This window comes from Anser anser (assembly GCF_964211835.1).
Source record: "Anser anser genome assembly, chromosome: 15".
Taxonomy (NCBI): Eukaryota; Metazoa; Chordata; class Aves; order Anseriformes; family Anatidae; genus Anser; species Anser anser.
Genome location: NC_139736.1, coordinates 13,381,306 through 13,406,176, shown reverse-complemented (window position 1 = coordinate 13,406,176; position 24,871 = coordinate 13,381,306). Strand labels below are relative to the sequence as shown.

At 48.4% G+C, this 24,871-nt stretch overlaps 2 protein-coding genes across 9 annotated transcripts in view; one reads left to right on the top strand and one right to left on the bottom strand.

Moving 5' to 3' along the window:
* Positions 1-11,544, top strand: part of SEC14L5 (SEC14 like lipid binding 5) — a 39,817-nt gene extending 28,273 nt beyond the window's left edge. For 4 of the 7 annotated variants that reach the window (XM_083799969.1, XM_083799968.1, XM_083799966.1 and 1 more), the window contains 9 exons: positions 686-875; positions 1,523-1,611; positions 2,159-2,229; positions 2,922-3,093; positions 3,733-3,867; positions 4,258-4,395; positions 4,505-4,750; positions 5,183-5,361; positions 6,573-11,544. In XM_083799969.1, the coding sequence (XP_083656095.1) occupies positions 686-875; positions 1,523-1,611; positions 2,159-2,229; positions 2,922-3,093; positions 3,733-3,867; positions 4,258-4,395; positions 4,505-4,750; positions 5,183-5,361; positions 6,573-6,678 (1,326 nt within the window). In that variant the 3' untranslated portion in view covers positions 6,679-11,544. The remainder of the gene's footprint in view (positions 1-685; positions 876-1,522; positions 1,612-2,158; positions 2,230-2,921; positions 3,094-3,732; positions 3,868-4,257; positions 4,396-4,504; positions 4,751-5,182; positions 5,362-6,572) is intronic. The other 3 variants (XR_014572727.1, XR_014572728.1, XR_014572729.1) reach the window with 3 other exon arrangements.
* Positions 11,545-11,898: 354 nt separating this feature from the next.
* On the bottom strand, positions 11,899-23,475 carry NAGPA (N-acetylglucosamine-1-phosphodiester alpha-N-acetylglucosaminidase). 2 transcript variants are annotated; one of them, XM_083799970.1, is made up of 12 exons: positions 23,326-23,474; positions 22,726-23,211; positions 19,445-19,584; positions 18,787-18,895; positions 18,333-18,461; positions 17,260-17,468; positions 16,096-16,143; positions 15,552-15,680; positions 14,243-14,374; positions 14,002-14,062; positions 13,263-13,508; positions 11,899-12,500 (listed from the first exon to the last, which is right to left on the bottom strand). In XM_083799970.1, exons 1-11 carry the CDS (start codon positions 23,448-23,450, stop codon positions 13,304-13,306), a joined length of 1,773 nt encoding a protein of 590 aa, XP_083656096.1. In that variant the 5' UTR covers positions 23,451-23,474; the 3' UTR covers positions 11,899-12,500; positions 13,263-13,303. The 2 variants fall into 2 exon arrangements, 1 of the variants encoding a protein (XP_083656096.1); XR_014572730.1 differs by lacking the exon at positions 14,002-14,062 and having other exon boundaries at positions 23,326-23,475.
* Between the last annotated feature and the right edge of the window lie 1,396 nt (positions 23,476-24,871).

Below are 24,871 nucleotides of genomic sequence, written 5' to 3'. Positions count from 1 at the left end.
TGTTGGGATGAGTAACTGAGCGGGGGTGTACTGTGACTTTGGGTGATTTGTTTCTTTTGGTAAGAGTTAGTGCAATGGGATGGGGTGAGCCTGTGGAAGGACTCGAAAGCTTTTTTTGTTCAAACAACACCAGCAGCAAAGCAGAGGAGAGGCCTGAAATGTGGTGCTAGTGGGTGATCGCTAGGAGACTGTACAGTGGTGACCCACCTCCAAACAGCACGTGCTTAACTTGGTTATTGTGTTACCTACAAATGCTTTTCATCCTTTGCTAATTTGCCCCACAGGAAGGTGAGCTTGCAGCTGTATTACTTTCATTCAGTGTTTTGTTTGTCCTTGTGGACAGGTAGCTCAGGGAAACTTTAGCCAGCCCGGAGTTTGCTTGGGCTTCTGGCCATCAGCTTGCTTAGTGCAGGGGATTCTCACAGGCTGTGTGTGTGCATGTGCAATGCTCTGATAAATTAATAAGCCCATCTCTCTCAAAGGGACATGAATTCTATGATTCTACGAATTAGTCACTGCTTTCATGCTCCTATCACTATCTGCTGCACTGAGTTGGATTCGGGAGGGAGAAGGAAAGTATGTTTGATCTGTATCTTAAAACTGGTGCATGCTCTGCAGGCTTCTCTGCAGGCTTCATAGAGCAGTGGTACAAGTCCTGATCCTTACAATTTCTCTTTTCTCTCAGATCCCCAAAGATGAACATATCCTTCGATTTCTACGGGCTCGTGACTTCAACATTGACAAAGCTCGAGAAATGCTCTGTCAGTCGCTGTCTTGGAGAAAGCAATACCAGGTGGATTACATCCTACAGTCCTGGAGGCCCCCAGCCCTCCTAGATGAATACTACACCGGAGGATGGCATTATCAAGACAGAGGTTAGAAGCTACCACTTACACTGATTCTACAGTGTAGTTTGCATTATAAGACCTTATAAGTAGCCTGTCTGTTTTTGGAGAAGATTGTATTGATGCTTTAAACATTAATAAAGGAGTTCTAACATCTGTAAATAGCCATTCGCTATTGTTGTAGTTACCTTATTTTCTCTGCACAAATCAGGCAGACTAGAACCAGTGCAAAGCAGCATCTCCTTGATAGGATGGCCTTTGGATGTGATTTTTATCCTGTTCAAATATTTAATGTGGCATTTGTGAAAGGTACTAGAGTGACAGTCTGGGAGACTACAGTACATGGCTCTGTCTGCAGTAGAAGCTTCTCCTCCTGTGCTTGATGTGAGGGCAGATTCTAGCTCTAGACAGTCTGACTGTGTTGCTCTTTGCCTCACTAAATTAAGAATACCAAAGACCAAACAGTGTCTTATCACTCGGGACACTCTCTGCCTAGTCAATGGTCCTAGCAGCCCATTAAACAGTTTCTCTCGCAGGCACGTGACACATCCCTGCTCACAACAGGCATGTTAGGATAATCACTTGCATACCGCTTTTCTGCATGCACTGAAGAACTTTACATCTCTGGGCATTTCAAGTTCAGTTATTGTTTTTAAACCCTTACGTTTGTTTTGAAGATGGACGACCGCTTTACATCCTTCGTCTTGGCCAGATGGACACAAAGGGTTTGGTGAAAGCCCTGGGAGAAGAATCACTGTTGCGACATGTAAGATCTACATTAATTTCTCACTTGAGGAACTGTATTTCCCTTGGGGTCTCTAGAAGTCTTGCTGTAGTGCAGCAGCTATCTACCTGCTTGACAGACGTGATCACTGTGTTCTGTGGCTGACAAACCAAAGTTATACCTTTGGCTTAGTGTCTTTGGCATGGCCTAGCTTCTCCGTCTTCCTGCAGAGACAGACATGAAGTTTTTGTAATCATACAAATGGGCCAGAAGGATGTTCTCTGATAATTTGCAGTTCCACAGTAAGCTTTCCATGGCCATTTTCCATGCAGCTCAGTTAATAACATTTGATCTTGAGGCTCTTATACTTCACTGTAGATTTTCAACATCTCTACCTTGTACGTCCAGCATAACTTTTCAGTAGAGAAGCTTTTCTTTTTCTTCCAAACACAGAGACTTCCTGTTTTGCACACTGTAAGTTCTCAAACTGGTATATTTCTGGGCTGTGTATTTTTAAAGGTTTTTGGGTTTCTCCTGGTTCCTCAGTCACACTAAGGCTAATCCCAGTCTATCCTGTCTTTAATTTCAGGTTTTGTCAATTAATGAGGAAGGACAAAAGAGGTGTGAGGAAAACACCAACCTATTTGGCCGCCCCATCACGTTAGTATAGTCAGTTTTCTTGTATCCTTACTGAGTTGGAATGAATGTAGTGAGGATGATGTTCTGTGAAGGTTTTAGATGATGTTCTTAGGTTTAAACTGCAGAGAGCAGTGTTGTGCGTGTCTTACAGGCTGGTCTTGTTTGGGCTTTGGGGTATCTTGTATAGCAGACTTAAATGCAGATAAATTCTACAGCTTCATATGAAAACAAGTATTGCTCCTTCCTTGGTTTTTTTTTTTTTCTGTCCCCCTTCAGATGAAGTTAACTTTGCTATTGTAGTGCTTTTAATCCAGAAATAATATATACTATTATATATATACTATTATATATTAAAATATACTTTTTAATATTTATTTTTTTTAGCAATGTGTCTCTATACCTTCACTCTCTTCCTCACTGATAGCTTTTACTCTTACCTTCAGGGTTGAACGTCTGTTTTATCTTTTTTTTTGGATCCAGTGTACTGAAAGCTCACTGGATTCAGGCTGTCTGCTGCCTGAGTAGAGATCTACTCTTTACTGGAACTGCTTGTTTCCCTCATTTAACCTATGAGGGAAGTCTCAAAAAAAGACCTCAACGGCCTTTAGATCTTGCTGCAGCCATGAAGTTACTGAAAAGTTTTGTGGCTCTTAAGCTGAGCAGCCACTGTGAAAGAGAGATTCTGACTGGTCTTTTTCTTCACGTTTATTTAGATCCTGGACATGTCTGGTGGACTTGGAAGGGCTAAATATGCGGCATCTCTGGCGGCCTGGAGTTAAGGCCCTGCTTCGAATCATTGAGGTTGTAGAGGACAACTACCCCGAAACTCTGGGCAGACTCCTGATAGTGCGAGCACCCAGGGTCTTTCCTGTACTCTGGACTCTGGTGGGTGAAATCTAGACTGCAGGATCATAAGCAGTTGTACACGTACAAATAACTCAATCATCCAGTCATTGTAAGTTCTGCTTATTCAAAGGGTTAGGGAGTGAAAAGCTTCCAGGCAGCTTGTACCTGATCTTCTGAAGAGGCCACAGCTTTGCTACAGAGCAGGCTGTGTATTTGATCCTATGGTTGTCATTCTACCAGGGCAGGACTTGGGACCCAAACTGTTCATCCTGGTGCAGCAGTGGTAACCTGTGGTGGGTGGGTTTTCATGTTCATGGGAAAAGATGATTTTTTTTAATGTCATGCTGGAGGATACTGAAGAGAAAAGTCATGAATATGGTTCTTCCTAGTGCTTGCTGACAGTTATAGCAATGTAAGAATGTGCTTGATAAATTTCTTATGAGGTTAGTGTGTTACGTGGTGACTGCAAACTTATTTTATCTGAAGTAGAAAATGTCAGGGGATATAGCATTTTATTTGTTATCCCTTACTTTGGGAGAGCACTTCAGAGTTGCAGAGCTCTACCCTGCTGCTGGCCTGCATTCCTGCTGATGAGGCCTTCCAGTCTTCTAGTTTGTATCTCAACATTACCTCTAACTTCACTTGGTGACAGTGATGTCCTCTGTCTACTTATTCCAGGTCAGTCCCTTTATCAATGAGAACACAAGGCAGAAGTTCCTTATTTACAGTGGGAATAACTACCAGGGTCCGGGAGGGCTGGTAGATTACGTGGACAAAGAGGTGATCCCAGACTTCCTGGGAGGAGACTGCATGGTGAGTTTTCCTCAAATCCTACACACACACCCCACCAGCCTCCTGCTTCCTTCTGAAAGACAGTTGAATTTCTGTTCTGGTTGGGGTACCACTGCTCTGGTAACCACAAACCACTGTACAGGTAACTTGTGCACAGGAGTCTTCACCCTGAAATGATGATGTTGCCCTAGATAGGAGAACCATAGGTCAGCTTCTCTGAGTTTTTCAATTTCTCTAAGACTGATTAGAGAAATGGTCATAGTTCAGGAAAAACTTAGCCTTACTGTGAAACCTTATACGAAGTTAAGGTGCCTATCCTCAGTGTCCGACAGCTGGCAAGAGTTCAGATGACTCAGTACTTTACTAGTGGATTAATATGAACCCTCTTATTTGTGTCTCTCACTCTTCTAGTGTACTGTTCCAGAAGGCGGGCTTGTTCCTAAGTCACTTTATCAAACAGATGAAGAGCCAGAAAATGCAGATCACATCCGGTTATGGACAGAAACTATCTATCATTCTGCGAGCGTCCTCAGAGGAGCTCCACATGAGGTACAAACCTTTGTAGGGAAAAAGCATGTTTGTAGAGCAGGGAGGAAGATGCTGACTGCCATCTGAATGCCTGACTTTTTACAACGTGCTTGTTGTATTTCCTTTTTAGATAGTCGTGGAGATTTTGGAAGGGGAGTCTGTGATCACTTGGGACTTTGACATCCTGAAGGGAGATGTGGTGTTCAGCCTCTTTCACTCCAAACGAGCTCCTGAAACAAGTCATAAAGAAGCCGCGTTACCAAGTACCTCTACTGCTGGGGACAATGTGCAGCTCATTGATAAGACGTGGGTCCTTGGTGTGGATTACAGTCGTATGGAATCTCCACTGGTTTGTCGGGAAGGAGAGAGCATCCAGGTCAGATGTGTTTGGGCCCTGGCATGGATCTTACAATCCTAGCATGCTCCAAAACGATCTGGTGGTGGGGAGGGGAAGGAATCGATGGGATGGGAAATCATGTCTAGTTTGGAAGCAGTTGCTCTGGTAATCATTCTCTGAATTCCCTGTGAAAATGACTGCTACGGCAGTTCTAGTTTAGACTGAGCCATTGGAAGGAGATTCCATAATCTATGATAAAAAGCTAATTGAAGATAACATTAAAAAAAAAAAAAAAGAAAAAGAAAAAAAACACCTAAGATTACAGAGCTGTGGCTGAGGCACGTAAAATGAGTTGAATGATGTATGTTTCTCCAAGCAGTCAGCTCAGTAGTTCCTTCTGACTCTTGTCAAGTCATTCAGTTATTTCATAAGATGCCTGGTAATCACTTGGGAGTACTCTTTTATTTCCAGGGATCTCATGTGACTCGTTGGCCCGGCTTTTACATTCTCCAGTGGAAAATGCATGGTCCTCTGCCCTGTTCTGGCACTAGCCTCCCTCGGGTGGATGATGTTCTCGCCTCTCTGCAAGTTTCCAGTCACAAGTGCAAGCTTATATATTACTATGAAGTGCTTGCATCCAAGGACTTCAGGTAGGTTTCCTTGTGTGTGTTACTATACAGCTTGCAATAGAGAAGCCGTATGAGAGGACTGAGTGTGACTTTAAACATGCAGATACCAATGACCTCTACAGGGTGCATATTTCATTGATAAGAAGTTAGATGGACACAAACTTGGTGGTATTATGTGGAAAGAGGAGTCTCCTTAATGCAGTGGGTAAGAAGGTTTTTCTTTTGTAGCAGGTTCCTCTTTGCTGGATGTCTGGCCACTGGCTGGATCTCCACCAGTGGAATTTGTGCTTCAGTTCTTGGTTACAGCTACCTGAAGTGAGGGAGGTGTTTGGCTGATGAACTTTTTGATGTTAGCTGGGAACATTCTGAGAAGTTACTTTTTGAGTAACTTAACTATTTCATTCATATTTCGTTTGGCATTTGACAAAGATTTCATTTGGCATTTGACAAAGATGTCTATTGTGACTTGAAGTGTGCTTTCTCAATAAGTGTGTACATCAACCTCTGCAGGATAGCCTCTAGCCTCCTTTAATGCAAAAAGTACTTCTCAAATCAGCCAGTAATTTGAATACTTCACAAGTACTTTCCTAGGAGCCAGAAAAAGGGTTAGGTAGACCAGGCTTGCAGGTGGGCAGGTGCTGACCTTGAGAATGTGGCCTGGCCAGACCCTGTTGACTCAGAGTAGCACCAAATTCCTGACTCCAGTCACTCAAACCTGTTCCTCCTTGCCCTGCCTGCATAAAATGTGTTGGAAAGAGTCCGCAGTCACAGCTGTGGTGACTTGAGGCTGCGTTGGCAGGGACTGAAGACAAAGACTGAATGGTGCTGGAGCTGCGACTCTGGTGCTTAGCAGGCTGGAGGTCCCAGGTTAGCTGCAGTGGCTGCATTCACTGAGCTATGCTGTGTTTGGAACGCTCTCTGGTTTTCCTTTCTGCTCAGCAACTGTGTATGCAGCCCTATGGAGAGACCAGATGCATTGTACTCCGAGGTTTACTGCAAGAGGGAAGTTGTAATACCTGTAGCTAGCAAAAAGATGTCTGTGATAACTTTTCCTTGTGACACAGAGGAAGGAACCTTGAGATTCGTACAGACCACAGTGAAAATGATGGGACAAAAAATAAAATACTTCTGTAAGCATTATAGAGAGTAGGTTGATCTCCTGTCAGATGTATAAAGTTATCCATGAAATAGCTGCCTGTTTCATGTTTCACATCTATTTTGTCCTGTCCCAGGGGATCCATGTCAAGCCTGGAATCTTGCAACAGCGGGTTTTCCCAGCTGAGTGGAGCCACGACATCTTCCAACCAGTCCCAGAGCAGCTCCCATCTTTCCAGATAGCAAGGACGAGGCTACACCACAAGGAAAAATCACTCAGGGCTTCTTGGCTGCCCCAGAGCTGCTCTGTGCACCAAACCAAAGAGCCTGCAGGGGCTGAGCCTTGAGGCAGTCGTTCGTGTGATCACAGGCAGCAGCTGCTGGACAGCGAGTGACTTCTGGGAGCTGTTCTCGACAAAGACTTAGCACTCAAATGGCAGGTGTAGTACTTCTGTATCAGATGCCTACTTCTCCAGTAGTCTTTTTCATAGATCGTGTTTTTGGATGAATGTCAGTTTGCATGAATCCATGTTACTATGAACTCTAAAGGGCTCTTTCCAATCAGTCCTTTTCCTGTGTGTGGCAGAGGAGACTGATGTTGCCTTATCTGATTGATCTGTAGGACTAGATTATTCACGTGTAGCAAAATTAATCCAGTTTTCTGGGTGCCCAGGGTAGCACTTACCCATCAGAAAGTAAAGTGGGCATTTCAGGTGCAGGGACTTGAAGCAAACTGTAAATACCTTAATACAAATAGGATATTTTAGAAACTAGTTGCAGGTCAAACCTAAAACCTCTTCCGACCTGACAGGATGCTATTAGGAAATGTGTTGGATTTTTTTAACCCACTGAGACACAAAAATCAAAACTGTTTTCTAGAAAGTATAGGCAGAGAACCTGCCTCAAGTAAGCAGCATCTTTCTTAAAGATAGACTATTTATCCTTCCTCCTCAGGTTTACAAGCAATAATAGGTAGATCTGACCCATCTCATCAAAGTAGATGGGAACTGAATCAAATTATAAAGGGCTAAGAAAAGCAATATTTTATTTCCTGAAGGCACAAAGTTTTATGGCAGTATTAAAGAAGTCTTTATAATGTGAGCTAACTTGAAAACTTCAGAAAAAAAGCATGTATGTATTTAAGCACTTACTGAAACATATTTATTCAAATAATAGCTTATTTTAAGTTAATTTTTAACTTATTTATAATTTGAAAAATGAGTATTTATTAAATCCAGTCACTTTTTTTTAGTGAGACAAACTCCCTTTTAGAAAGGAATAACTGATTGTCTTCACTCCCCAGAATCTTTCTACTTCTAATTTTTGTGACTGCCGGATATTCTTGTGTAAAGGGCTGTATCATACATCGCACTAGGGATAAGGGCTGTGTGTCATCTTTTCCTGCAAGGTCAAGTTAGAGTCCAAAGCTTTTGGGGCTCTACATGGATGTTTCCCAGGATTAAGAAGTGATTATTACATTACGTTTGCGAGTTGTGAGAAGATGGTGCATCTTCATGACATTCATGACATGCCAAAACTACCGTGTTTGTAAATCTCCATTGATTATGCTAGAGAACAGACACACAGAAAAGGTGCTGGCGATTGATTTACCGGGGCAGGTAGCAGAGAAGTTGTGTTTTTGTTTAGGCAGGAAAAAAAAATAGGTGTCAAATACTGAGTTGCACTTAGGCGATATTTGCAATTAGCAGACACGCGGGACTTGTGATGCAGACCGATGTCTGCTCGAGGATCCAGCAGTGCTGTGCGGAGACCCCATCCCTACCAGCTGGAGGTGACTGCTGCACGGATCGCTCAGGCTGGCCTGAACTACATGAGTGTCCAGTTCCAACACTGGGCAACAGTGCAGATGGTTCTGGGGTTGGGGCAGGATTGAAGCACAACTTGCAGTGGAGGTGTAGTTTCTTTGCCAGCACAGCTATTCAGGTATCCATGGCCATGCTACTCAGTACAATCCTGTCTCTTTTCCCTTCTCACCAAGCTTATATTAAGGTTGATAAATGTGTGCAGGTAAGGAGAACATATATGTAAAGTAATTCCTTCTAATCCTGCTTCTTTATTTAATTGCTGATTTTGAAGCACCAGGCACTGAAAAAGGAGAAAAGCATCCCAAATAATTGGAACAAAAGATGAAGTTGACGTGCTTATGTAAGTTGCCTTTTTTTTTTTTTTTAAAAAAGGAACAGAACTGAGGAAATTAGTCCCCCACCTTGTATCTCAGTGTGAGAGCGGAACAGGTAACTTAGTTATGCAGGCCCTAGGAAAGTTCTGATTTCAGGGAATTCCCCAGTTGTTCTGTAGACTTTACCATTTCTCCCAGGTGATTCAATTTTTGCTTTTTCAGTATACTTGTAGTCTAACACTAAGAGGGAGAAGTACTACCTTTGCTCTGGAAAATCAAGAGTCCTGGAATTAAAATGCATGTGTCTATCCTTAATGTAAAATCCTGCAGAAATAATTAGTTCTGGTGCTAGAAATGCAGTTTCAAACTGGTTCCTAAAGCATCATGAACAAACCCAGCCCTTCCTTCCCTGGGCTGTTCCAGGATTTCATCTTTTCATGGCTTGATTCTTACTTAATTTGGTCACATCCCATGGTGGTAACATTCCTGTTTCTGGTGTTTCCACTGGTTTCCTCTGATTAAGAATCTTTCCCATTGCACTGGGTTCTCGTAATTTTAAAACACGGCGTATGCTGTTCTCCTCCCACCAGTGAAAGGTTTGGGTGCTGAACGCTTGCCGGGGAGGCATCTGGAACTTGGTGCATTCTGGCAGGTCTCTGAATGAGCCAGGAAGAGATCAGGGGCTGGTCCTGCAGAGAGCTCCCTCCTGCTGGCTCTGTGGACACAAGAAATAGCTTTTCCTCATTTGGTAGTATTGCTCCTGTCCCATAAGAAGTTGCTGCACAAATCTGCTTGGGAAGCAGTTTGTGATCTCTCCCTTGTCAATTTCAAGCAAAATTGCCTGGATTATTTCACCTACCAAGTTACTTAGCTAAAAAATGAAATAATCCAATATGGATTTTTTCCCTTTTTTTTTTCCCCCTGAATGTTGACATAACATCCAGGCTGTAGTTCCCTTCCTTCTGTTATGGCTACTGTGCTGTGTTTTTGTTTTTTAAACTGGCTTTGTGAATTGCAGATACAAGAGAAGCAGAATTTTTCTAAAACTCATTTTTCTTCTAAAAAAAAGAAAGAAAGACAAAAAAAAAAAAACAGCAGGCTTTAGAAAGTAAGATGTTCTGTTTTCTTCACAGCAGTCTCTCGTGAGTTGAGACCAAGAGGAGTTCTGGGTTCTGTTCCCAGCGGCTCCTTGTAAATCTCATGAGCCAGGACCCTGAAAGTGGGCTCCAGGTTTGGGCACTGAGCTGGAGGTGCAGCAAGGACCCCCTGCTCCTCAGCAGCACCCCTGCAGCTGTTCTTCAGTGTAGTCGGCTTGGGCTGTGCTCAGGTAATGAGGTGGGTGCTTAACAATTAACTCCTCAGTAAATGAGGGCTTTCCCCTGTTTCAGATATTCCATACACAGAACATAATGCCTACCTCAGAGAGCTGTTGCCATGTGTAACGTGTGATACAAGATCTCAAGAGAAATGGCGCTGTAGTTGATGTTGGCACACAGTGCTGTGCCATCATTTACAACTAAATATGGCCATATGTGAAACCTCTATTCTTAGCAATTTCTACAGGCTTGCCCTGCCCTGCTGTTTACTAGCTTCTGTCCCAGTAGGACTAAGGACAGACAGAGCGCATAGATAGGCGCACACTAAAGACGGACATCATTGTTTTTCAGGGCAAAGCTGAAATACAGTGACTGAGGCATTTTGGCTAAACATTTTGGTGTGTTTCAGGTAGCTCGGTCTTGTGAAAGGACTGCGGGAGACTCTAGTCCGCAGGATGCAAAAGCAGCATTGCTGGCTTCTTTACCACTTTGTGCGTGCCAAGTGTGAGGCTGAAAACTGGCACGCCACATGCTTTTACATTGTCAGCAGGAAGGCACATAGTGCAGGTCCATGTTATTTCATGGCTTCCTGAGCCCTTGCTTTTGGGTGGCAGAGAGTAATCCTGATTGCCCCGAGGAAACTGAGTTACTGCAGTCATTTTGGCTGCACAGGTGTGTTTGCTGCAGTTTCAGACACAGCCTTATTCATGTCAGAATTGTGGCTAGCCAGTTTGGTTGTATCACATTTTTCAATAACGGGGGAAAAATCAGCTTAATAAGAATTTATAAATCCAGATTTAACTAAATAACTGAAATACTGTTGAGTTTTGCATTCTTTGGTCAGCTCTTTATAATAAATGGTACAACCCTCTGGTTCATGCTTTGAGCTTTGGAGAAGGCCTGAATTATTTTTGACATCTTTGGTTCCTTCATTAAAGATTTTGAAAATGCCATAACCTAGTCATCTTAAATCTGTAACACTTACAGCAGCTCAGAACTGGTAGGGACTGGTGAGCCCAGCTTGACCATTCAGCTCAGGTGTGAAAGGTGTTGGGTATTGATGCAGTAGCAAATTCCAGCTTGTTAGAGGCAGAGAAATCTGGTTTCAAAATGTATTTTACTAGCTCATACTTCTGTAACATCTGAAGCGTTTCTACTGTGAGCCAAACAATGGAAGAAGCTGAGCTATTAGACTCGAAAGACTAAAATTGACATGCATTTGTCAGACTCCTGCATGCTATTAGCTTTAACATTCTTCCAGCGCTCGATTGTGATGATTCTTATACCTAATTATTTCTCTTTTGGAAGGCTAAATTGGTATTGTGTGACATGCATTGGCTTTTAATGACATTGACATCCACTTCCAAGCTATTAGCTACATAGAAATTAAATGGGCATTAACATTCTTAGCAAGCAGTGTCTTCCTTTCTCTCCCCTGTACCTGTCTGTTTTTATGTACTGAGGTCCTGATTTTTCTCAGCCAACAAAGAAGCATTCTTGAAGAGCACAGTAGCAAAATGCAGAGTGCTTTGTAATGTGTTACTTGACAACAAATCTGATACTAAAAATGTACTTAGTTATCGTATTTGTAGGTTCTGGTAGAAGCTGTACATTTCTGTATGTTGGAAATTAAAAAAAAAAATATCTAAAGAACACGTCTAATTATTTGATGAAATTCAACTCTTCAAATCTGAGGTAAATTCTGAAAATTTTAGCACATGTGCTACTCTACTTAAGTACCCACAGAAACAAAGGTAAGTCTTGCTTGTATCCAGTTATTTTTAATTTTTAAATAACTAAAATGTTTTTTAGTTTTTCCTGTAGAACCACCATTTGTTGTTTATGGTTATACCACGAAGTAGGCCAGTACACATAATCCTGCAACATAGATAGATATTGAAAATGAAGAGGGCTTCATGGCTTTGCATGGCCTACTGAGATTAACTGGGAAAGGATCGTTTCTGCCTTCTGCAGCTGAGCATGAAGAATTCCAGTTTCAGGCAATTATTACTAATTGACTTTATTCAAGTGGCAAATTGTCTTCTGTAAATAAAAAAATAATAGAATCTTCAGTTTACAGGTTGATTTGATGCCAGCAGTGGCACAAAAATTACATATTCTTTGCTTGAAGAGATAAAAATAGAGTGCTTAAAAACATCCAGGCTCAGACAGGCTTTAAAAACCCAATTTGCAGCATTAAAGTAGCATGTTAAAGGCTAGTTTCCCCTCACATGGAAGCAAACTCATATTAATTCAGTGTGCAATTATGTGTTCAAATAAAAACATCCAGTTTCCAGCTGAGATGTTCAGGATCTTGGGTTGCTTGAAGTACCGATCACGGTCCCAGCCCCTGCTGGCTGCCATCCCCTGAGGAGGGAAAGGCAGTTCTGGCAGCAAGAAGCAAGGCTGCTGTAGGGACTGTACCGCTGGCCCAGGGCAGCCTGGCGGTAGGAAAGCACACGCTGAATGGGCTGGAGTAGGGCGAGCCCAGTCCACAGCTCAGGAGTGTCTTGCTCGGGCTGCTGCCTCCTCTTCTTCTCCCCGGGTGAGAGCTTGAGACTGTGGTACCTCACTGGCTGGGCCATGCAGCCGAGCAGAGCATGCTGCTCCTGGGAGGTAGGAGAGAACACAGGAATGAGGCTTTTCAACCAGCATTGACTCTTCGTGTTGCTACACCATAAGAATCTACTGAAAATTCAGTGCTTGTGAAGCACCTGTTAGACTAGTCCTAGGACCAGGGATTCAGTAAGAAAACGCTCTGGCCCTGCAGTCAGCATAGGGCAGGTAGGAAAGTCAGGTGCAAGAAAGCCGCAGCCCTGTCTGTGTGTCAGCCTTTGAGCCTACCACTGGGGCCAGGAAGAAGAATGCCGTGGTTTTACCACGTGCTGCACCTGTTTTAACATTTTAAAACAACTTTTCATTTTTTGATGAAAGTCTGAGCTTAGAAGGGAAGTGCAGACAGTTACAGACCAAATAATCCTTAAGCCTATCTTTATGCTAGAGGCAACATGCATTTCATCTTGCATCTTAAAGATACTTACAGACTACATCACTCTGTGAGAAAGGACCTTTCTGAAGTACCCTTGGCTTTACTTCTGCTGCAGCTGTGGAATTGCCTTGTGTGTGTGGAAGCCAGCCTGCTGCTTGCACCCTGCATCCGCTGATGGCAGCTAGGGACCCCAAACCCCAGATGCAATCCCATTCGCTCCAGCCAGAGCAGCTGGGGAAGGGAGTTCTCAGCAGGACTGGCGAGAAGCAAGGGTGTTCCTTAAACAAAAGCGTCTTGGGTTTGTCAGCAGTTTTACACTCTAGGTCTAGTCAGTCTGTAACAGTCAGTGCTGACTCGCAGGACGAAATGCAGAGTAACATACCTCTTCTTTTCTCATCTGGGACTCTAAAGGAGTGTCTGAATTTATTCCTGAGTATCTTCAGTCTCACAGGCAGCAGATGTGGAGGTATGACTGGCTTCTCCATTCATCTCCATCAGGGGGTGATAGAGATAATCACCACTTTTATGTTGCCTCTCTGATCTGGCCTTGAGAAAGAAGCCTATGTTTCCCATGGTGCTAATCACAAGAAGCAGAGCCAAGACAGAGGTCATGGAGATCCAGGTTCTTCTATCAGATAAAAGAAAAATCCACATAAGCAACATCTCCTGACCCACCCTCACATGCTCCCTGTGTGCAAGTGATTTCTCAAGGTTTGTACTCTCTTCTCTGTCATCTCAAGCTTATGGTTGTGCTCTCAGGCAGGTGAGAGCAGGCTCTGTGCAAGGCTCTGACAGGCTGCTATGGCAGCCAGAGCTGATGGGTGGTTTTGGCTTTGCCCTCAGTTAGTGCATGACCAAAGTGCCTGCAGAGGGGCTGTAGCTTCAGTAATACTACCAAAGCCGGGCTCTGGTGGTGGGTCTGTCCTGGTCCTTTTGCTGGACATACAGTGCATCAGTGGGAGAGGAAAGGTGGTGGTTTGTGCAAGCTGCTGAGGACTAGGCTCAGCTCATGACCTGTCACCGATGGTGGCTTCAGCTCAGCACTTGTCTTACAACTAGGTTTTGTCGCTTTGCCTCACATTACTCTGTGTGTATACTCGTGACCAGTATTACACACTTACTCTGACAGAGAGAATTTTTCTTTGCTCTTTCCCTTATTCTGGGAAGCCAAACACTGCCCAGCTGGAAAACAAAGAGGGAAGAAAGTTAGTGAGCGGTTAAAATTGCAGTGAACAAGGGTAAGCTTAGCTAAGATAACAGAAACTCAAGCCTGTTGACTAAGCAAACAGAATATTATGTGCCAAAGATGCTCTTCCAACTACTTAAAAAAATAATAATCCACCCCAATGCACTCAGAGGTACCTTTGTTTAGCTGGTCCTGTATTGCCAAATCGTAGGTGATGTTACAGCTGCCCGTCTCTCGGTCGCAGGGACACGCGTGTTCACATGCACAGAGCTGCTGGCAGTTTGGCCCATACCAGCCCATGGGGCATGCTAGGAAATGGATCACAAAGAAGCTGGTTATTATCAGAGCTCTGCGTGCTCAGAACTCACCCAGTCTGTCACCCTGCAGCTCCCCCTTAGCCCCCAGCTCAGTTGTGCCTGTCTCACCAGCTGAGTGCCAGGAAAGAGGGACACACTCGCAGCTGTAAGAGAGGCTCAGCCCCTGCACATAGCTGATGAGGTAGTCATGGTGCCTCTGGCACCACAGCGGGCTCCAGCATTGTTGCTTTCAATGCATTTTTCTCCCTGCCACCGTTGAGCTACTGGCCTGCTCTTTGGCTCATAAGCAAAGGTGGCGGGGGGGCAGTGGCCAATTCCTAAAGGGAAGGAGGTACTTCTGTCTGAGCACAGGCATCCAGCAGGCTCTTTAGTTGTGCTGAATAGTCAGCTTCAAAGCCCCCATGTTTCCTGCAGCCTGACAAAGCTGTTCTACCTCCCCACTCTGCATTCTCCATCAGCCTGGAAGCACTGAACTCAAAGTTAACTACTGTTATTTTGCTTACTTCTAGGCGGAGGTTTTTGTAAAATAGGGATCAGGCTAGCTGAGTGTTCTTAGGCTGAGAACAAAGCATCACTGAAGTAACTGTGCACGCAAGTTTACACCCACGCTGTAATTAACTTGTCCTGTCAGCAGAGCAGGCTGTTCAGGCAGATAGGCAGGAGCCTCCAGTACTTCAGAAAAATTGCAGTTACACAACTGAGCATGTTGCCAGCTCAGTTATCACCAGCACGTGCACAGCTGGAATTCCAAGGCCAGAAGCCAGAAGGGCCCTTTGGAGCCTTTCAGAGTCACTGACTTATATCACCCGAAGCGTGACCTGCGGGCAGGGCCTGGTGCTGCACCTTCAAGGGAAAGACATGCGGGTATTTGTTTTCTATACACACACCAAAAAACAGCAACACAGCTTTTCTGGGCAGAGACTCGAGGGATCTGCAGTTTTCTAATGATAAAGAAAATGTCTCCTCTCTCCTCTCTGTTCCTTTCCTTTTTAGTCAATTCAGGTGGGACAGGCGAGCCCTTAAGAGCTGGCAGGTTATGCTCCAGCTGTGAAGCTGAGGCCTAATACTGTTCAGCAGAGTTCACACTTAAGATGCCTACATGAGGTGGCTCGAATATGACAAAAAAAGCCTCTCCCCAGCCCAGGCTGTTTTCCAGAGCAGCCCTTACCGTGCTCACAGCGGGTGCCATAGTATCCAGCTGGGCAGGAGCAGGCTCCGTGCACGGGGTCGCACGAGCCACCGTTCTGGCACTGGCATTTCTGGGTGCAAGCATCCCCGTAGAAACCGCTTGCACAAGCTGCGGGAGACAAGCAGAGATGGCATCAGGCTTTGTCACAAACACGTGCAGTCTCACCCCATGTTATACCCCAGAGCATTCACTGGCCCAGGATGTTGATGGCTGCTCAGAAAAAAGTCTGTGCCTTGACCAAGGAGCAGCACGTCTCACCCAGGGACCATGACTCCAAGTGGCAGGAAAAGGGCAGTTTGCAAAGGGCTTCACACCAACCCAACCTTGAGAGTCTCCGGCTGCAGTTAAGCTCACGCTGACAAAAAAAGAGAGCATGCTGTAGTCTTGCCCTTTGCTACTCCCTCTTGGAAAAGAGTATTGGGAGACCTCCCCCCTGCTGCAGCCAGCCAGCCCGCGAGGAAGCAGTTTGGGCTATCCTCTTGATGACTACAAAGAATTAGAGTGGAGTAGAAATCAGCATTACCTTCACTGCAGTTGCTGCCAACCCAGCCAGCATCACACAGGCATCCAGCTGTGCAAATATACACAAACAGACATTAACAACAACACAGAAATGCTTAGAAATTGCAGGAGCTCAAAATTAGGAGCCTCTGCTTCTTGGGGTGGCCTCTTAACTTGAGATCAGGCTGCCTCTGCCAGGGAACCCACAGATGAGGAATCCTGAACTCACAAAAAGGTCAGGTACAAAAACCCCACCCATTACACCTGCCCCACACAGCAGTTCCCAAGACGCCTCCTGCTTGATTGGATTTTGAGTTATTAACTCTGGGTCAGCTATTGGCAACACCTGCACCCAGTGAGCTCTGCCCAGTCATTTCACTGGTTCAAACTGGGCTGTGAGTTAAACCAGGGAGGTACAAAAGAAATGGAAAAACTGGAGTAAGCTGGTATAGAAGAGCAAAAGCTGAGGGTCGTGTGTTACAGCAGTTGCTGGTTTCAAGACCAGTTTACAGAAGAGCAGCAATTGCACTTGTAAAAACTGTGATGCAGGGTAACTAAGTAGGGGGAAAAAAGGAACCACAAAGGGAGGGGGCAGACCTCAGCTGCGTTATTTGTCATGCAGTGTAATACACTGCCCTTTCCAACACCTCATTCACAAAGAAAACCAGGAGCACAAGCCTAGGGGCCAAAAAGGGAATCTGAGAGACAGAGTTTGAAGTGAAGCCCTATTACTGCTCTAGCTTCCAAATCTGAGTCCTAGCTTGGCAGTACTGCTGTTCCCTAAGGCAGTATGTTCTGACCGCCTCCACCCCTGGAGGGAAGGGGAAGAACAGCTTTGTGCACCAGAAGGTACGACCAGGGCTGAGGCACAGAGCCCCTCCTGGCTTGCAAAGGGGGGCATCAGCACCTGCGGCACCAGAAGCCTGGGCACCAAAACACGGGCAGCCTCCGCTGGGAGGGAAGCAGCTGCTGCTGGTGGCAAATGGCATCAGCTGCAACCCTTCAGCCCACGATGGGAAAGGACTCTGGCACCAGCCAGGACCACACGCTGTGACACAGAGCGTGGTGCCTCTGCACGTGACACCTGTACTACAGCGAGCTGCACTGCTCTGACCAGGTGAGCGATTCACCCCCGTCCCCCCGAGTGCCACCCAGGGGCACCTCCTGTTGCAGCACAGTGACTCACAGTCCGTGCAGGTGCCGTGCAGGCTGCAGTTGGAAGGGCCGCAGTCCAGCACGTCACAGGCTGGGCCTCTCCAGAAGTCCCCAGCGCAGCGGCACTCCCCTTGCACGCAGTCCCCGTGACCGCTGCAGTCTGCGGGCTCGCAGGCGGGCTCGTGGATGCACATGATGGTCGAGATGCTCCGAGGGCAACGCCACATGTTGTCAAAGGTGCTGGGGACAGAAAATGGGTCCCGTAAGGTGTGCAAGCATTTTGCTGCTCCCAGCCCTACATGAAACCGGTTGGTAACAACTACAGATTTTCATCCCGATTCACACTGACAAAGGAGAATGTCAATAATGGAAAAATATAAAGTTAGATTTGCGTCAGCGTTTTACCGAAGTATTAGCTCCTATTGGACAGGAGTCATTTCAAATACAGAATTACAAAAAAGCGACGTGCAAGCAAAGTCTCCCTGTAAGCAGTCCTTGCTTTCCTAACTTTTGTGTTCAATATGCCTTTATTAGAACATTATTGCCTTTGATGTAAGGGACATCACTGCAGTAATAGCAACACTTGGCTTGTAGCTGCCAGACGGCAAACAGAATTTTCAATCACTTCAGGTTTGCAGTCAGAAACAGCTGAAAACCTAAATCTAACATAAATTATTCTTTAGGTACCCTGACTTGAGGCAGAGCAAGGTCTCCAGGTCAGTGTTTCTCTTCCATAAATAATACACTGTTGACAGATCTCTGCAAATTTGGGTGAACATGCAACTGCGAATACCTCAGTCAAGAGCTGCTTTCATACCCAGTTCCTACACGAGGCCACTCCATCGCCTCAAACAGCTTTGCTGCATGTCTGAAAACAGCTAAACTTTAATCCCAGATGACTAAGTGGAAAATACAGGTAGTTACTAATTGCTTTAAATTTAGAGTCACTCTCCCCGAGAACCTGCCACTTGCCTTTACGCTGTGAACTCCGAGCAATGCTAGGACTGACTCCCCAGCAGACCAGAGGGATGGGACTGGGCTCTGCACGCTAACGGGAGCCGCGCAGTTTCCTGTGCAGTCCTGGCACATGCAGCCAGCACCTACCAGTGCTCTGACGGGTAGCTTGCGAGGGTCCCATTTAGGACCAGTGTTGCGGACCCTCCACCATCCAGGTTGATCGCATTGATGATTCCCTGCTGCTTCAGAAAGTCAGCCATTTCCCAGAGGTTGAGCCTGCAAAAGCAAACGGTTGTCACTGTTCGTTCACGCCATCCGACTCGGATGGCACTGCTGTGCCAGAAGCTCGGCCCCTCTCCTCAGCAGCTCTCCCATCCCACGTATGCTGACTCGCTGCCTGAAGGCTGCCGTAGCACCCTGTGGCTCTGCCGTTCTAGCACCACAAACCACCAGGCAGTGCCTTCAAATGACCTCTTCAATTCTGCAGGTCTCTGCCTTAGAACACGTTAGTGGCAGCTGCAGAGTCCCTCCAGCTCTAGTGACAGAATTCCAAGACTGAACTTGCACCTCCCCTGAGGGCTCACCCCAGCCCTGGCCTTACCCTCTGGATTCTGTCTGTCCATCCACGTGAACCAAGACCAGCTGCCCTTGGCTGTCGTGTCCAACTGCAGTCCTGGCTGATATCACATTGATGAACTTCTCAAAGGTTCCTGTGCAGGAGAGGAAATAATTCATCCACCAGCTGGCTGACAGGACTGGCTGTTTAGACGCATCTGCCTGCAAAACAGCTCCCAGCAAAGGGCACAGCTAAACTGAAACACAGTGAGAACAAAGCCCAGGTTCCTCTTGTTTATCCGAGCTATCTAGGAATAACATGCCTAGAAGCACTCTAGTCAGGTTTCCGTCTGGCACAGGGACAAAGGAAGGGGACACAGAAGCCCTCAGTTTTCATGTCCTACAGGAGGCACCTGCTTTGAGTTTCTCCGGACAAGCATTAACACCAAACGTGCTACCACTTCTCACAGTCCTTAGCAAATCCTCTTCGATAGCACTGAACAGGCCAGCACAGCCCCGCCTTGCAGAGTGCCGCACTCGTACCGCACCTGCCACACACTTGGGTAAAGCAGCGCAGAAAAAATGTTGCCCTCGTAAGTGAGTAGCAAATACTGCAACCAGACAACAGTTCCCCGAGCTCCCACCACCTTCCAACAGCCTCACCAGGACAATCTATGCCCAGGCTGAAGCTTTACGGTATTTACCTGTGGATTGAGTTTCATCACACTCAGCCGTCTGACTCTGACCGACGTACACTTCCCCGTCTCTCAGGAGCCAAACCACTCCACTCACAAGCTGAACAAAAGGGTTTGCTTGGTCCAGAACATCTTCCTCGGACAGGTAACTAGGAAAGAGAGAGCAGGAGGAGTTAGCCCCAGTCACGGCAGTGTCACGTAAAAGCTGCTTCTGCTGCTGCCAGAGGGCTCCGGAGGCAGAGAAAGGGAAAAGGCGGCTGAGTGGATGTTAGCTACGTTCAAAACGAGCAGCCAAGCAGTGCAAAGCGTCCCTTCGGCAGCTCTCTAGTGGTACAAAGCCACCGTCAGTGACCTGACTGCCCCAGGCCGCTGCGCACAACACAGCTCCTGCCACCAACGTGGTCAGCAGACCCGAGGCAGGATAACAAGGGCAGAAAGCATCCGGCAGAACACGAGGGCAGAGCCATTGGCAAGTCCCCAGGGGTCTGCAGAGCACCCCTAACAGCTCGCTGCCTGTCGGCTTCCGTTCTGCGCAACACTGACACCGGACAGCTTTAGAAGGGGGGTTCAGAAACAGCACCCAGCTGCCTGCAGCGGCACTGGGGGACGCTACCTGCCCCCTGCATCTGGGAAAGATTCCTTTGCTCTTCCAGGCAGCAAAACCTTCCACCGAACAGTCAGGCAGCAGGAAGGACTGCTCGGCTACCACTGCCGTGCTCAGGCAACACGTGTCACTGGGATGCTTCCCAAGGGACAGTCTTCTCTCAAAAATTAGGGTGCTGAGCCACACCTGGTTCATCAAAATCTGACGCTGGTTGGTGTTTGCAGACCGGGGGACAGCTGCAAAGGCTTGAGCTGAGCAGCTGTACTTTCATTGTAAGCTCCGACAGCTTTTGATTTAAAACTAATTGCTGCACATGTTCCAGACATGTCCTATGGGAGCTGGACGCTTACCTTTTAGTGTTTTAGTGTGCATGACTGTAGCCGAATAAAGCATCCCGTTTTGTAAAAAAGTGAAACTGAAAATACCTGAATAGAAAACATGCAGAAAGAAATCCCTTCAGTGCTAGGAAGTGAATCCAAAAGGAACACAGCTGATCAAACTGCACACCACCGCGAGCATGGGCTAGCCAACCGTCGGCTTTTAAAGCCTGCGGTTACCTAACCCCAGTCTAAGTGGTGGAGGTAACGTCTCTGCTAGGCTGGGGGTTACAGCATGCCCAGCGCACTGTCCTGCCGATCACAGCACGGTGTGAGAGGGTCAGGTGGGGACTACTTCCCACTGCCCTGACAGTCCAAATTACTCATACCACAACTATCCCTAGCGTCGCATTTTGGAAACTGCGAAGACAGCGGAGCAGACAGCTCACACACACAAGTCTCGCTCTCAGGAGCCACGAGATGCTGCAGCTCGTGAGCTCGTGCAGTGGGGAGCTGGAAGCTCCCTGACAGCTGCAGCACCAACCAGCCCCGGCACAGCAGCACCTGGATTCACTCTGAGCTGCGGAGGGAGAACGCAACACTCCAGTCTCAGGCTGTGGGGACACCAGGTGCCTCTCCCTGTCCTGGCGTGGACTGGTTGAGAAGCTGTGCTGCCAGGACAAGGAGCTACAGGAGGAGGTCAGCACACTGCATGGCAGCTGGGATGATGAGAGAGAGATGGACAGACAACAACCTGCAGAAACTGAAGCCTCGATGCCACTAGGAGCACCCAGAATCTGCTCACCGGGCTGGCAAACCCTGCGCTGATGAAGGCTGGAAGACTCAGCGCTGGCACAAGGAGGGAGCAAGCTCTTCCTCCTCCCACAGATCTGCACCTACGGAGCAGGGCCAGCGCCCAACAGCAGGAGAGGGGCTGGGAGCTCTGTGAAGCCAAGCCTAAGTGGTAGCACAGCTGCTACTGGCAACAGGAATGTGGCTTTTACAACAACAGAACCCTCTCTGAGCACTGACAGGCAGAGATGGCATCCAGCTGACCAAGTGAGGCAACAGTTGCTTTTGTAAAGAGGCTGGCCAGCCTGGTGAGGAGAGCCTTAAACCAGGAACGATGCCGCGAGATGATAGCCCAGTCAAATGAGGAAGTGATAGATCAGGTTGGCAATGGCTGCAGGCTGACATGGACAAAAGACCTTATAACAACAACAACAACAACAAAAAAAGCCTGAAGGGGATCTAAACCATATGCACACAAAGAAGGAAGTGCCCAGAGGACTCATATGGCAAGTTTTCACCCCTTTTCTGCGGAATCAGAACGGGTGCCTATGTGAAACTGCTAAATGCACAAAATGGGGAATTAGAGGCCAGTGCAGCTGCAGGGCTCTAACTTCATTGGGATCATGGAGACTGTGGGATAGCGTGACTGGAACGCTGGATACCGGCTTCTCAGGATAAGACTGAACCCAGGGAAGGCAGCGGAAGTGGGGCGCAGCAACCCTTCACGGGAGAGAGCAGCAGGAACGCCTGGAGCTCTGCCTAGGCACCGAGCACAAGCTAGCAGAGACCTTAGGGTGAGACCTTACAGGTTAGGATTAGAGAACCAGCAGAGTGACAGGGGTGATGTCGCGGTGGGTGCCCGCCTCATCCTGCCCGATCAGCAAATGGTGGATGAGGCCTTCTTCAGACAACTGGGAGAAGCTTCGTGTTCACAGGCCCTGGTGCTCGTATGGGACTTTAACTACCCTGGTACCTGCAGGAAGGGCAACGCAGCGGAATACAGGCAGTCCACGAGACGTCAGGATTTCCACTGAACAGTAAGACACATTTTTACTGTGAAGAGTAGTCACACACAGGAACAGGTTTGTCCCCATCGTTGGAGATGTCCCAAACCCCACTGGACACAGCCCCGAGCAAGCTGCAGGAGCTGACCCTGCTCCAAGCAGGGTGCTGGGTGCGGCACCTCCAGGGCTCCCCCCCAGCCCAGCGGTTCCATGCCGCAGCCAGGGCAGTTGCACTCTGCCGCTGTCTCCTCCGCAGGGAGGACGGAGCCCTCTCCCCTTCTGCCATAACCAAGTGTGCCAAGCTGGGAGAGGAGGTGAGGAACCCCAGGCAGCTAGAGGGCATCAGAGTGACTCACCCAGCTTATCTTAGGAGAGGAAGCCAACGGGTTCAACAGGAGCTCAGTGGGTTCCAGGTAGGACATCCCTACCTTCAGAGAGCACAGCACCATCATGATTTCCCGTTCTGTGATAACGCTCTAACCATGAGAGGCCACGGAGGCAGTGCCTGGGCAGTGCTTCCCGCCCCAGCGATCCCTACCAGCCTGCAGGCCGCCAGCCACCCCCCGTTCTCACCCGAACACCATGGTGCCGTCCTTCCGGATGCCGAACTGGGCGTTCTGCAGGCCGCGGGCGTTCCTCACCAGCCTCCCATCGCTCACGACGTTCCCCAGGCACTCGCCGGTCTCCATGTCGAAGTAGCCGCCGTTCTGGGCCACCAGGCACTTGCCCAGCCTCGCCGTCTCCTCCACGGGGGCTCTGCGGCGAGCCCGGCAGCCGCCCGCGCCGCCGGGCTCCAGCACGGAGAGGGTCCTGCGGGGGTTCCTCACGAAGGTGAAGTGGCCGTAGACCACCCTGCGGCCGTCGCCCACCGAGGGGACGTAGGAGACGAAGGTCCTGGTGGTGGCCAGGGGCAGGCCCGTGCTGCCGTCGCCGGGCCATGCCTCGTGCGTCACGTTGCCGTGCTGCAGGGGCTGGCAGTCCCGCACGTCGCGGTGGTGGTGCCGAGGGCCGTGCCGGCCGGGGGGGTACGGCTGCAGCAGGCGGGGGCCGGGGGCAGCCCTGCAACGACAGCACCGGGGCGTTACGGGGCGCACGGCCCCGGAGCCGAGGCTCCGCCGCTTCCCCCTCCTCCTCCTCCTCCCGGCCCCGGAGCGCAGCGGGGCCGCCACTCACCCGGCGCCGAGCGCCGCCTGCAGCCAGCCCAGCGCCGCCAGCGCCGCCGCCGCCAGCGCCCGGCCCAGCGCCCGCCGCCGCCCGCGATCCCCGCCCGCGGCCCCCGCCGCCACGGCGGCCGCCATCTTCGGGGGGGGGCTCGGCGGCAGCGCGGCCCCTGGCGGCCGGAGGCCCCGCGGCCGGCCCCGGGGACGGCGGTGCCGCGGGAGGGCGGCCGCGAGCCCCGGCTCCGCGGCGGGGTGGGAAGGGGCAGAAATGCCGCGGGAGAAGCCGAGAGAGGGTGGCGGGAGGCCGCCGCAGAGCCCCCGGTGGTTGGGTCTTCGCTCCTGCGGGTAGTGCGGAGCTAACGTTTGTTCCCGGCACCGTGTGGCATCTCCTGGGTTCGTGGCCAGCACCGCGAGCCTGGCGTTAAACCCCTGAGCGTCCCCCTGCACACGGCTCTGGTGGGGCCGCGCCTCGAGTGCTGTGCTCGGTTTTGGGCCCCTCACCACAAGAAGGCCTCGCAGCGTGCGCAGAGGAGGGCAGTGCGGCTGGTGCAGGGCCTGTAACACAAGTCCTGTGAGGGGTGGCTGAGGGAACTGGGGGTGTTTGGTCTGGAGAAGAGGAGGCTTGGGGTAACCTTACCGCACTCCGCGACCACCTCAAAGGAGGCTGCAGCAGGGTGGGGGTCGGCCTCTTCTCCCAAGCAGCAAGCAATAAGATAAGAGGAAATGGCCTCAAGTTTCACCAAGGGAGTTTTAGGTGGGATATTAAGAAAAAATCCTTCACCGAAAGGGTTGTGAGATTGGAACAGGCTGCATGGGGAAGTGGTTGAGTCACCATCCCTGGAAGTATTCAAAAGACACATAGATTTGGTGCTTAGGGACATGGTCTAGCAGTAGACTTGGCAGTGCTAGGTTAATGGTTGGACTTGATGACCTTGGAGGTCTTTTCAACCTAAATCCATGGTTGGATAAATGGTTGGATTTGATGACCTTGGAGGTCTTTTCAACCTAATGCCATCCTGTGTAACATGTTCCAGGTGATCCTGCTCGGCAGGGGGTTGGAGTAGATGATCTTCACATGTCTCTTCCAACCTCAGTCATTCTGCGATTCTGTGGTTCTGTAAACGATTCTGTGATTCTGTAAACGATTCTATGATTCTGTGATTCTATGATTCTTGACACAGCTCTAAGAATGATTTTTCATCTTGCCTTGGCAAGATAAAACAGCAAATGTTTCTCTCTGGGGGCTTCTGTCTGCTCTTGGCATCTGCGTTTCCATTAGAAAAGAGGGATCAGCGAACTAAAAGTAGCTGAAAATTGTTTGTTACGTACATGTGTTAGAACCCGGTGGGATGCAGATGTTGAAGGCATTTGGTGCTGTTGTGGCTTAACCCTGGTAGGCAGCTGAGCCCCACACATCCACTCGCTTGCTCTTCCCCAGTGGGATGGCAGAGAGAATCAGAAGGGTAAAAGTGAGAAAACTCATAGTTTGAGATAAAGACAGTTTAATTGGTAAAGGGAAAGCTGTGCACGCAAGCAGAGCAAATTAAGGAAATCATTCA

What these genes read in the sequence shown, in the direction of transcription:
- NAGPA (XM_083799970.1), bottom strand. Translation starts at nt 23,450, where the DNA reads ATGGCGGCCGCCGTGGCGGCGGGGGCCGCGGGCGGGGATCGCGGGCGG. An exon ending in AGCTACCCGTCAGAGCACTG is followed by an intron (nt 17,469 to 18,332) that starts GTAGGTGCTGGC and finishes TTCTGTCCCCAG; the next exon opens with CACCTTTGACAACATGTGGC. An exon ending in GCACGGCACCTGCACGGACT is followed by an intron (nt 16,144 to 17,259) that starts GTGAGTCACTGT and finishes ATATTTGCACAG; the next exon opens with CTGGATGCCTGTGTGATGCT.